The following is a 13392-nucleotide window of genomic DNA, read 5'->3' as shown; positions in this document are numbered from 1 at the left end:
GTCTAAAATATTTGCCACATACACATTTGTACTGTCAGGAAAAAACTGCCTTCTCACTAGACAGTTTGATATCAAACTTAATTATTAGGTTATTATCAATACACTTAAGATATATAAGCCCTGGTTCAAAAATATGGTAGAAGGTGGGGAGAATTGTGACTAACTCATCAGCAGCAGTGTTTAATATGTACTGTAGTGTATGTCAATGCATTCCATAATTTCTTGCCCTAACTTGATTTCTCCCAGTGACTTTTTTCTTATGTGCACGTTAATGTAATGCATGCAAGTTCCTTTATTAAGTATGTAGGCTCATCTGTTCTCTCTCTATGTTCTCGGTGTTCTGGAGACAGAATAACTTCACAAATGTCATTTCTGTGCTCAAGCAAAAGAATACCAGTAACAGAGGCATATGTTGGTTGATGTAGATACATTTATTTAGTTATTTCTTGTGTGTTTATCTGGTTATGTAAAAGTGTCACACTGTGAAGACAGCCCCTGTTGTTCTGATCAATGCTCTGTCAGGAGCTAACAGCTCCTTTTCAGGACACAATCCCCTTATTTGCTCTGTCCGTTCCACAGGGAAGAGCAGAAGGGGATCGCTCAAGCAGAACCCTTCTCTTCATCACACTGGAATTAAAGACTAAACATTAAAAACTTCCCCGGTCAGAGGACAGCTGCGGATATCAGGCCAGTATTCAGATAATGATTATTTAACTGACCACCAACAGCTACCAAATAAACTTGAAAATGTACACTTGAATGTGCAATTTCACTGGCACACTGATTTTTACATGATGCAAGTAACGACTAAGGCAATTAAGCAGTGTTTCACACCGGATTGATTAAAATGGGGAGGTTTCTCCATCTCTGTGGTCTGGAAGCTTGCACTTCCTCCCATGGGAACCATTTTTGTATATGGCCTCTCAGATGATGATGCTGATAAGAGGGAGCTGGTAGGCAATCTTCAGGATGAAGAGGAGGCAGCAGAGGTGGAGGGATCTGATAGGGTTGAGGGCTGGGGGGGGGACGCAGGGCTGGATTTTGACCATCTTAGAACAGTGAATCATAATGGCAGATTTTTATAAAAAAAAATTATTCTACAAAAAGGGTCTCAGTTGCAAAAGCAGATGACCAGTGTGCAATTTTGTTATTCTAACAAGGCACTATTTTTGCGTAATGCTTAATTTTATTTTTTTCCACCGCATAGCAATAAAACATATATTTTCTGTTTGATTGCTGCAAAAGTCCCTTTCATAAAAATGATCTTTTTCAATTGTGCCCTCTAGGACAGAAAGCAATGAACAGACAAGAATACAACATTTTAAAAAAAAAGAGTGTCTGCGTTTTAGCACAGGGATACCTGATTCAAGTGTCTCTATCTCTCCTTTTCTCTTCCCTCTCTGCAGATACAAAAATCGCACATGGGAGACTAGAAATATATGTTTTATGCAGCTTGGAGAAATGCCTGCATAAAAGCACAAAGCAGTCATTTCTATTCATTTGTCTCGCGCTGACGGGGAAATGAAGGAGTGAAGCAGATGCTATTGCTACGTGAACAAGTTTCTTAAACACAGAAAGCATTTCTTCCCTTTCAGGAAGAACTTGGATAATTAGATGCCGAATCAACACCCCCCCCCCCCCCCCCCCCCCCCCATTTCCTGCCTGAAACCGGTATTGTCACTCAAATGAATGACTTTGTGTGAGGCAGGAACAAGGAAAAAATATATATAAATCTTCTGCTGTACTCTGACATTTGTTTAGGAGAAGAAAAAGGGGAAAGCAGAGCATTCAAATGGAGCTGAAAATGGTAAATTCAGAGCTAAAATAAATGTGTGCATTGACGACGTGAAGAAAAGTGCTGGAGGCAGCGTACCACCATGAAGCAGATCAGGTTCTGACATTCTGTCTAATGTGAAATGCCGCCAAGGAAACGGTGGGTGGGATGTTGTGACCTTTTATCAGTGGGAGTGATAGAATGACCCAATACTACAGAATAATCTAGAGATACGGAAATGTGTTTGTACAACACAACGCTGCGACCTATCCCTGCATGTCTGTGTTAGTAATGACCTCCCACTCGTCTGTGTGTGTGTGTGTGTGTGTGTGTGTGTGTGTGTGTGTGTGTGTGTGTGTGTGTGTATGTGTGTATGTGTGTGTGTGTGTGTGTGTGTGTGTGTGTGTGTGTGTGTGTGTGTGTGTGTGTGTGTGTGTATGTGTGTGTGTGTGAGTGAGCATGAAGGTTGCTGACCTTCTCATGCATCTGTCGTGGGCAGCAGCACAGTGACGCCATTCGCAGGTGTTTGTGAGTTTACAGGTGGCTTCTCTTTTGAAGGTTAAACAGGCGATGCTTCAGCAAATTCTCTCAACGCTGACAAGAAGTTGGTCTGCCATACGTTGAGTGAGGTGAGCATGCCCATTTATGTGTGTGTGTGTGTGTGTGTGTGTGTGTGTGTGTGTGTGTGTGTGTGTGTGTGTGTGTGTGTGTGTGTGTGTGTGTGTGTGTGTGTGTGTGTGTAATAGCTTTGCTGCAGGTTGTAGCAGATGGTTGCTAATGGAAGTTCATAGATCTGAATGACAGGGGCCAGGGGATTGGGGAGGAGATTATGGGAGGGGATGTGTGATTCAGTGCGTGTGTGTGTGCATGTGTGCGTGCATCAGTTACATATGCACAATTAGTGTGTAGATCAGTAAAAAAAAAAAAAAAAAAATAGACCAACCAATGCTTCGAGTCCTTGGGTAAAGGAAGATAAATGTTATACAGACATTTTTAGCCACACTACAGCTTTAAGAATGTCGGTATCTGTCTATCCGATCGCTCATCTATTGGTCAGTGCCCAACATTGGTCCACAGATATCTCCATAACTATTGAATGGATGGTCATGAAATGTTGTACAGTTATTCTTCATCACCAGAGGATGAAGTCTGCTGACTTTGGTGATGTTTTTTAATGCTCATTTATCAGTGTTCCCAGATTTTCCTATCAACCTTCGGCTAGTCCAGTCAAATAAAGGCATAAAAAGTCCAAAAAGAATCTTTACATAAAGCGACATTGTTGAAGGCATGTGCAAACATCAGCCTGAGATGAGAAAGCAGCAGATTATGACTGAAAATATAAATCAGATAATAAATTCAGTCCTTATGCTATATTTATTACATTTCAACAATCAGCAGGTGTAGTGAAAACACTGCAGAGACATTTCAGACATCGGACATTTTCCTCTGTTACAATATTGAATCTGAATTAACTTTTTAATGTTTTTTGCAGTTGGGAAAGAAATGCCAAAACATCCTTCAAAACATCAGTTTGAAGGAACAGAATGGGGCCCTAAAGGCATGAGCAAAAGATATCACAAATGGTGTATGTCTTCAGGAACCTGATGGAATCTCTCTGAACTACGCCGACAGAAATTTGATATGCTTTTGCCAATCAGTGCACGCCGCAAGTTGTAAAGTTTTCTTTTCTATTTTTACCCAAGTAGAGCTCGGCCTACTTCCTCTGTACTTCCCTGATGGGACCTGAGAGTTATAAGTGCCTCTCTAAAGGCCTACAGGAAATGGAAAACGAAATTACTTTGTACTTTGAGTCTCGCAGTGGTGGCAGCGGTGGTGGTGGTGATGGTGGGAGGGCTGGGGGTGTAATATGTAGCTATGTCTTCTACAACAGCACATACAGAATGTTCCACGCATGTTAAAGTTCTGACTGCTGATTGGGTTCATTAGTTATTCAAACCATCTGACCTCCCCACAGCACGGCTCAGACACACTCATTATGAAGCCCTTGTAATTCATTAAGCCCCCTAAATGAACACAAGCCATATCGAGGGGTGCTCCATGGTACTGAGTGGCTTGCTGTGCCTCAGGGAGGTTAATAGCAAGTGTGTGGATCAAGTTTTAATGCTATGATGAGGGCAGGGTTGGACTTTAACTGCCTGACAGAAGAATAATGGACTAGAGAAGGAAAATAAACTGCAAGGGTGTAAAGATACAATGACAAGTTTTGTGTCCATGCAGACTTATTTGAAGTGCTTCTAAACATGATAGTTAATCATTATAGCACACACACTTCCATATATTCCCGCAAATATTACCCTAAACGTCGCCCCAGAATGAGGCGCGAGGGGAGCAAAGCTGCAGGGAAATCTCGTTCCCTCTGAAAGTGAGAGACAACGCCTTCATTTGTCACCGCGTCACGCCAACAGGAGGGATATAATCACTTGCTGCTGGTGGTGTAATTCATTGTGGGCACACCAGCTGCTGTCGCACCACTGCTGTCGGGAATGACAGAAACTTCAAGTGTTTCAAGTGATTTAAAAAGCTTGGCAGTATTTTTAAAGATCTCCTTTAAAGGATGCTATTGATTTACTGGCGCAGCAGGCAACATACAACACAGCACAGGCTAACTGATTGAAAAGAATCACCACTGGATGTATTAAAATCAGTAACCAGACAAAGGGGGGCTTCACTTTACTAATCCCCCAGCTCTAGTACACTACCGCTGAGGGCCAATCCAGATCCAAGTGACAGCTCTCAGTACTCACAACAGCTTCCCAGTGGTGTGATAGTGGGAGCCTCATTTTTTTAAGGCTGGTGGCCCTTTAAAAGACTGAGGGCTAAATTTAGCTGTTATAATTTGGATATTTGTGGTGGATGCCTTTTCAATTAAAGCCAGTCACAGAGGCGTCTAAGATCTTGCTGGGATGACGACTCAACCCCACACTCTTGTTACTGCATTAACAATAATTAAAACTGTTGATTTCTTGTTGGGGTTTTTTTGGTTCACTATTGACAAGCAACTGAAGCATGACATGGTTGCTGTGTTTTCATAAATTATCAAGCTACTAAATAATCAAAGCTACATTACTCTGATGGAGACAGTTTTGTTGAAAGAGTGGTCTTTTTCCTAATACGTATCAATCGGAAAAAGAAGTAGCTCCTTTTTGTCTTGATGGATTTTTTGAAAGCTGGCTCCTCATCAAGCGAGTGCGCATTTTCATCCCCACTTCTTCAAAGCTACATTTCCCCCGTGAAAACAGTGAGTGAAATGAAAAAGAAGTTACTTCACACTATAAGCAGCCAATTCTCCAGTGCGTGGGTATCCAATTAGGGTTGGAAATTCTGTGACAATCATTCTGAGTTGACAGGAGGTTTTTTGACAACTCATGAAGCTGGTCTGAAGGTGGTTATTCATAGATCAAAACTATTTGAGGTGTAAAGTGGTGGTTGCTGGGCTACAAAAGCACATACTAGTGTCAGAATGACTGACCTGAAAACAAGGTAATGACGAATCAAAAGTAACTGTTCAATGTAAGCTGTAAGCTCTAGTGGAAACACAAGTAGGTATTTCAGATGTAATTTCGAAGGACTGTAAAAATGTCAGTATACAACAGGTGAACTCCGTGTGAACAAGTCGCTAAGTTCACAAGTGAGTAGATCCAAACGTTAACACCTGTGCCAACACATGCATGCTCACACTCCTGTCAAGTTCCGCATGTATGTTGGCTGTGCGTGTCACGTGCAACAGTCTGTCACAGTGAATTATTAACAGATGCAACGTGATAACAGATGACTCGGAGCGGCCCGTCCCTCCCCATCCCTGACCCGGCTGTGTCGTCTTGGTTTCCACGGTCAGGAGGAGATAGAGGCCCACGCAGTCTGATTGATTAATTCTGTCAAGCACACTTTTGCTGTCCCTGCACAGTGTCCGGTCTGAGCTCTCCTGCAATCTCTCACAATCACTATCAGCATGACTGCAAAAGTCATAGAACATTTCCGTCATTCCTGTAAGAGGATCGGCCCACCGTCCACCATTTTCTTCAATTCATTTTATGTTCTTCTCCCATCAAACAGGCCTCTGCCTTGTGATGTCCAATTTGTAATTTTGAAAATTCATTAGTACAAAACTGCAATTCATCAATTTAGGTTTGTTTACTGTTCCTCTGTTTGGTTTGGTTGGCGATGGAAGGATCCAGTGAGTGCCGCATCGACGAAGATGTCCCGCCAGTTTCACACAGCTTTGCTGATGATCAGCTAAGGGTACACCCTAAATTGAGAGGTTAGTATCCTTAGTGGAAACCTAATTTGAGAAAAGTACCTGCTATCAAAAGGAACTTGTGCAGTGGAAATTCAGCTTTAAGTGTTAGACAGCTCAGTTAGGCAACTCTGTGAAAGCTATGCAAACTCCCTTTGCAGCGGAAGAAAGCAAGAGATTGCTTTCATGGCTCTGTCTACAGTTTAAGAAAATCTTCTTACAAGTTCCTATTCATTTTATTAATTTATATGCGATAAGTTTTTTCCAAGGTCAAAGTGGTTGAACACAAAGGTAATGGACCAAACTGCTTACAGTTTGTCTGTACTGTTGTTCATAAAGCAAAGGCCCGACGGATGAAGGGATGGACGGGGAGAGAGAGAGAAAGAGAAAAGAAGGCGATATTAAGTTAAATTAGCTATATTATTGATATTGTTTTAAGAGCGACAGCATTACAAAAGATACATTTTTGGATGCTGTGACATATCTCAACTAGACACTAGGGAAGCAGTTGGACTAGGTTCAACTACACATCAGTTTCGCTTATCGTCTAGAGATATTTTCTGCACGTCGCTGTGCTGTACACAAACCTCAGAGTGAATCATATCTATTTATACGGGTCAAACTTTTATTTCCATAACGGTGGAGTGAACCACAGATCTCAGCATGCACGCTTGTTTGACTAAAAGGCCTCAGTACTAACAGTGTCTTTCCCTTTTAATGTATCCTTGTGCCTGCTGCTAAGGTTTTTCCCTCACTTGTGTGTCTTGTCAGTGCATTTTCTTGGCTATGATATTGTAAGAATATTCAACCAGGCCCAGCCTCTTCACCTTCCTGCCTCATATCCATGGTTTGACGGTGCAACCATCTCAATAAGCAACCTAATACTATGCTGGGTGTGTATTCATCAAGCAGCGAGCCGCCCAGGGGCCGCCATCCTTCAGCCTTTAAGTGGTATTGGAATAGTATTGAGATCTGTGTAATTGGATTAGACCAACCTTAGTCCCCTCTCTATTCCACCAGCTCCCTCTGTGAAATCATAACTTAAGAGCCTTGACAATTGTAGTTTTGCTGTGCAGTAGCTGATGGGAATGTAACACGATCTCTGTCTGTAGCTCCTGGCCTCACCTTCCCTCCCCGAGGCGGGTAAATCCCAGCAGCGTCCTGACTGACGGCTCGACTCTGCCTGGCTTTGACTGACAGTGTACAGGATGCTGTGCAGCCTCGGACGCTTCGGAGCGGCCCCACTGATCTCAGGCCTCTGTGGCGATAATATGGAACATCACAGACAGGAACACAGGAAGGGATGAGGGCTCAGATCATTCTGGGAGGTCTATCGCACCTGGCTTTATACACAAGACAGGTGACATAGAGGGCTGTGTTCTCTCTGGCTGCTCTGGGTTAAAAGGCTTGTCAGGCAGACACTCTTGTATCACCGCTCAGGTGTGAGCCTGTTGCTCTGATAGCACATACATAAGGGAAGATACAGTGAAAGTACAAAGCAGCACATGCAGACAGGTGCACTTATAGAGGTGCTGCTCCCAGTGCTGTATATTGTTACCTCTTAGCTTATATAATCTTAAATAATCCAGCAACAGTTGGGAGACACACAAGTACACAATATATGAATTTGAATTTGATATTGTTTAAAGGGGGTTGGGGAAGCTGAGAATGCTTTATATAATAGTAATAGTATAATTAGTAAATATACATTTATTATTGATTTAATATTGTAAACGTTAGGTTGATTGTATTCTTAGTTGTAGACAAATTTCACTTCACACTTTCACACTTCAATTTTTGCATGTTCAGCTGCCCTGCTGAGGACTGACTAAAAGACTATCTAGATTCCACTAGCAATTCATTGGAAGAAGTAGTTTGCAAACTCACATTTGGAGGACTTAACTTAGAACATCAACAACACAACCACCATCAAGAAAGCACAACAGAGACTATACTTCCTGAGAGTTCTCAGGAATAACAATCTGACTCAGAAACTTTTGGTGTCATTATATCGTTGCTCCATTGAAAGCATCCTGACTTACTGCATGTGTGTGTGGTTTGCCAGCTGCACAGTGGCTGACCGGAAAGCCCTCCAAAGGGTTGTTAACACAGCCCAAAAGATCATTGGTTGCTCACTCCCCACCCTGGAAGAACTGTACAGCTCTCGCTGTCTTAGTCGGGCTAAAAACATTCTAAGGGATTCGTCCCACCCAGGCCACCAACACTTTGAATTATCTGCCAAAGACGTTTCAGGTCTCTAAATGCTTGGACTAATAGACTTAAGAACAGTTTTTATCCAAAAGCCAAAACAGCGCTTAACACCGCAAATACCTTTACCTATAAATCTCCATCTGCGTTACAGTATTGACATGCAAAGTAAATGCACTCAACACCACCTTTTTCTTATAATCACCAAATGTGCACTATGCTGTTTCTCTCTCTGATGTTCAGTGTTCATATGTGCCTATCTTTGCTCAGGGTCTCTGCAATCTACTGTTATTTGTTTTGTCTCCTTAAGTTGCTATGGTGTGTGTGTGTGTGCGTGTGTGTGTGCGTGTGTAAGCTTTTCTATGCTTTTAATGTTAAATTATTTCTGCACTTTAAGGGATTGTACTGTAAATTTCGTTGTACTGGTACAATGACAATAAAGACAATTCAATTCAAATTCAATTCAATTCAATTCAATTCATTGTGTAGAACACGTCTATTTTCTATTTAAAGTACAACAAGTTTCTTAAGGAAACTTGGAAATCCTTAGGATATTATTTGAAAATTATGAATCCTTAAAAATAAAGAGTTTGCAAGTTTCACGAGGGCATGACTTCCTACTCGAGTGTGCCTCAAACAAAAGGTGCGTATGATGCGACTTGCACAGAATAATATTGAAACACTAAAAACTTGAGTTGCTGTATGTAACTTACTAAATTCAAACCTAACTGGCTGCAAAGTCAGCCCATCAACCCTCAAATAAACAAAGATAGTTCAGGTGTCAGCTGAAACTCACAGGGCCACTGAAATAAGAAAAAAAAAACAGAATCATATTTCAACTTGCCTTTAAAAACAAATAGCGTCCAGCGGCAACATGCAAGACTGTCAGCCTACCGGGGTTTGTGTTACATTTTAATTTTGGCACCGACCTGAGAATCAGATCATTGTTTGAGAAGACGGCTGTAGCCAGAGGCGAGAGAGAGAGAGCAGACAGGGACATAGAGGAGAGGAGATTAAGACAAGGGAAGGAAAAGAATAAACGTTGGGGAGGCTTTTTTTAAAAAAGTAAGTCAGCTTATGCAGCATCCATTTTTGGTGGGTGTGATGGGGACATTCAGTGCATTCCACTTTAAATTATGTTACAGACAGATATCCATTTAAATAATGGTTGTGAGAAAGCAAGCATACATTGCTGTAGTAGTTACGCCAAATGTGGATATTTTAGCTGAAATGTGGGATACAGAAAGACTCTTTGTCTTAATGAATCTGTCTCTTTGGACTGTTGCATGCCACAAACTGTATCTTGCTCACCCTAGCTATAGTGTGAGCCCAGGCAAACAAATAAATACTTACCTACAGGATTTCCAAATAAGCCTTTAAATTATTAAAATATGATGCTAAATTGGGAATTAAGGCTAAAGCAACTAAATCCAGAGTGCTAAGAGATGCTTCCCTCCCCACTTTATATCAGTAACTGAGTATTTAGAGTCAATGTGTATTTTCTCATTAGTAATATAAACATGAATTACAACGAATCACCCCAAGCGGTATTTAAATAGGTTGCAGAAGAATAATTTTGTCTTGCATGCCCTCACACACGCCCATGCACACATACACACATATTTCCTCTTTTTTATATGTGTGGCAGGGAATATTTGGGACTAAATAACCATTACAGGGGGTAAAGACTGGCTGGAATATAAAACGCTGTCAATAGTGTGCTGAGCAGAGTTTGAGACCTTCTTATCTACAGTCTGCATTAAGACATGGCTTTCACTTTTCTCCCTGTATGAATAATAAGTCCACATGAATTTATTCGTCTAAAGCCTTGAATATTTAGTTTTAGCGGGGGAAAAAATAAATTCTAACCTGCCTAAATGAAACATATTTACTTTTCGCATACTTTTTGTTAAGGTTTGTATTCTATAATGACTACCAATTTCTTTGCATCGCTCTTTCCCTTTTGCAATTTTATCACCTGACACCCTTTTCCTCACCTCTCTGCTTTCTTCTTTTGATCACCCCCCCCCCCCCCGAAACTCTTCCTCTGCTTCCAGCTACCCCTTCCCTCTCTCCTTCTCTTGCGCTTGCTGCTCATTTTAAATCTATGAATTTCTGAATATAATTTTCTTGATTTTTCCAGGCCCAAGGGAGATGTTCTCATTCCATCCCTTCTTTTTTCACCTCATTTCCTCCCTCCTGAGTGAATCTCCCAGACAGGATGTGAGGTGAAAATGAGGCATGTGGAGGTTAGGGGTGTGTGTGTGTGTGTGTGTGTGTGTGTGTGTGTGTGTGTGTGTGTGTGTGTGTGTGTGTGTGTGTGTGTGTGTGTGTGTGTGTGTGTGTGTGTGTGTGTGTGTGTGTGTGTGTGTGTGTGTGTGTGTGTGTGTGTGTGTGTGTGGTTGTGTAGGGGGATAGAGGAGGTTCAGGTTGGGGTAAGGTACTGCCTTCCTCTCTTCCAAAAAACGGGGGTGGAGGGTCAGTGCCATTCCAAATCAAATCCTCCTCATGACCAAGGGAGACGCACAGTAACGCCTTCTTCCCTTTCACGATCCGAGCTGAAGAATTAACCGTCCCTTTGAGAGACTTCAGCTCCTTGACATGAATGTGTCTAATCCCACAAGACCTCATGCCCTTAAAAGATATACACTTCTGCCCGACTGCTAAAAATTGTCAACGCTTTCACCTTGGGTGACCATGTCTGGACAGAAACAGAGGGAAGGAAAGCCAAGTCGCTTAGTAACACGCAGAATGGCACATAATTTGAAGCAACGGAAAAATTCACTTTTGACTGAAATCTGTATGTAGACGGAGTTCTTGCTCCAAGGTCATTAAAATTGGAAAAAAATCAGCTTTGAATAGTAATAAATACAAATTCTAATCAGGTAATTTGGGAATTGTATGCTTTCAACATGTCTTGTAATTTTGAGTGGGCAAATAATTTGAACAAAACTATGAGAGACTACTAAAAATTAAAAATCAATTGTGTATACTTTTCTCATTTCCCTCCTTGTCACTCATCTTTCCTGCCTCCTCTCTTCTTCTCTATGGGATTAGAGGTTCCTCGCTGTGAGAGCGACACAAATTTCTAACTAATCAAAGGGCTGTCTGAGCAGAACGGTGGCATTAATTATACCCCAAAATGCAGGACATTGAAATGATAACCTCTGAAATAACCTTTCTTCTCATGCGTCACACACAATATACGCCACAAATATTAACTCTCTGATGGCTACATGGACAAAGACACGTTTTGTTTATAGCGTTAAGCAGTACATAATATAACTCAGGGGAACCCATCCTCTATTTCGGGAGCAGTGTTGAGTCATTATCATGCATTACCTTTGTGTGAGCAGGCCATATTTGACGTTTAAAAAAATGTGCAGTGAGAAGAATTTGTCTGGGGCAGCTTTGTTTTTTTCAATTTGAAATGTAGGTGTTTTGGGGCGCCATGTAAAGCTTGGTGCAAAAACCTATTTCCTTAAGTGAGTTACAGACATTTATTGGATCTTGTCCTGGCCATTTTCTTTATAGACAATGTAACAATAATACATGTTGATGCTTGGTGCGTTTATATTTTGGACAATATCACCCTAGAAAGTAAATTTCAGAATTGTAGAGGCAGTTGTTATCATGTCAGTTTGAGCCACCTTGTGGTTGTTGGAGTCCACCAACCAGTCAAGTTGCAGTTTACATCCAGTCGAGACTTACATAATGTATGTAAAGGCATTGGGGGAATTTAATATTAAGTATTAAGCGTATTTTATTTTATTGATTTTTTTGTTTCACAAACCTGGCACCAAATATATCTATACTGTCACCACAGTTTCAAGATTAGTGTCATCAGTTCAGTATCCATCAAATTGTGTCTCCATCTGGTCCTGTGTTATGAATAATGGACAGAAACGCGTTTTTGCAGAATATTATGATGCCATAGTGAGGTTGACCTCTTGGATATAAAATGGCATCACATTTTATCTTATTAGGCATTTGTATGAAATGTTGTCATAATTAGTGTAGGAATTCTTGAGTTATGGACAAAAATGAGTGTGTTATGTGAGGTCAAAGTGACCTTGACCTTTGACCTCCAAATATAATCAGTTCAACCTTGAGTCAAAGTGAATTTTTTTGCCGAATGCATAATATTGGGTTTTTGATGCCATCGGATATGCTGATATTTTTCCAACTAATTTTTGATGAAACTGTTGATAAAGAATATTCCTTCCAGTTGTTTGGCATTATTTTTAGTTTTTTAAGGTTTTACCCAAAAAACGTCCCCGTCTCTGCTAAAATAATCAGAAGGGTCGGGAAATTATTATTTGAACATGCACTAAATCAGAGTTTGAATTTAATGACGTGTTGTTTTGTTGTATTTTATACATCTTACAGTGTGTGCTTGTACACAGGTGCATCATCCTCTTACCTCTAGGGCTTTCCTCTTACTGTTCAGCAGCCTGGAGATGTCCCGTGCTACTCTCTCCACCAAGTCCTTGGGGTTGTTCCTTTTGATTTCAAACTGGCTCTTCTTTTCACTATAAATCTGCAAAAGGAGAACGCAGGGGATCAGAGGTCAGATTACCAGAGTCACTAGTCTTATTAAGAAGATCACAGAGGAGCTTCTTTGTTCATTCTCAATATAGAACACAAGATGGTAAACCTTTACTGTAGAGCAGGCAGCACACAGCCTGACACTCTACCCATAAGCCTGAGCACTGTAGCAAAATTAAACACAACACAGGGCCCTAATGGCAAAGCACTTAGCTAGTCGGCTGCAGTCTGGCAGTAAGGATCAAATTAAATAAACGCAAACTCCAGCAGATCCTCACTGCTAGATGAACACCTTGTATCTCCACAATGTTAACTCCTTTGGAACTAACACAAGCAGCCTTATGTACAGCTTGGTAACAACCCATTTGTGATGCAATACAATGCTTTACTGAAGGTTATCTTAAACCCAACAGGCCAAAGAATATTTTCAACCTATGCAGGATCATAGTTCAGTAGGTAAAGTGAATGTAAGAATTACAACAATTTCACTTAGAAACAGCAACATATCAAGCTCTCTTACTGGGGCATCACCAAAATCAAATCAGGTAAAACCCGTTTAACAGACACAGAATTTAATGCAAAGCAAAAAAATTAGAGAATACAGTAG

General features: G+C 41.0%; 1 protein-coding gene across 1 annotated transcript in view; it reads right to left on the bottom strand.

The window, feature by feature from the left end:
• Positions 1 to 13392, bottom strand: part of cacna2d2a (calcium channel, voltage-dependent, alpha 2/delta subunit 2a) — a gene marked incomplete at its 5' end in the record, with an annotated part of 160729 nt that overhangs the window by 101466 nt on the left and 45871 nt on the right. Inside the window, one exon of the mRNA XM_083939740.1 lies at positions 12661 to 12777. Within this exon, the coding sequence (XP_083795866.1) occupies positions 12661 to 12777 (117 nt within the window). The remainder of the gene's footprint in view (positions 1 to 12660; positions 12778 to 13392) is intronic.

Source organism: Echiichthys vipera (genome assembly GCF_963691815.1).
Source record: "Echiichthys vipera genome assembly, chromosome: X".
Lineage (NCBI taxonomy): Eukaryota > Metazoa > Chordata > Actinopteri > Perciformes > Trachinidae > Echiichthys > Echiichthys vipera.
This window is presented reverse-complemented; position numbering and strand designations above follow the sequence as displayed.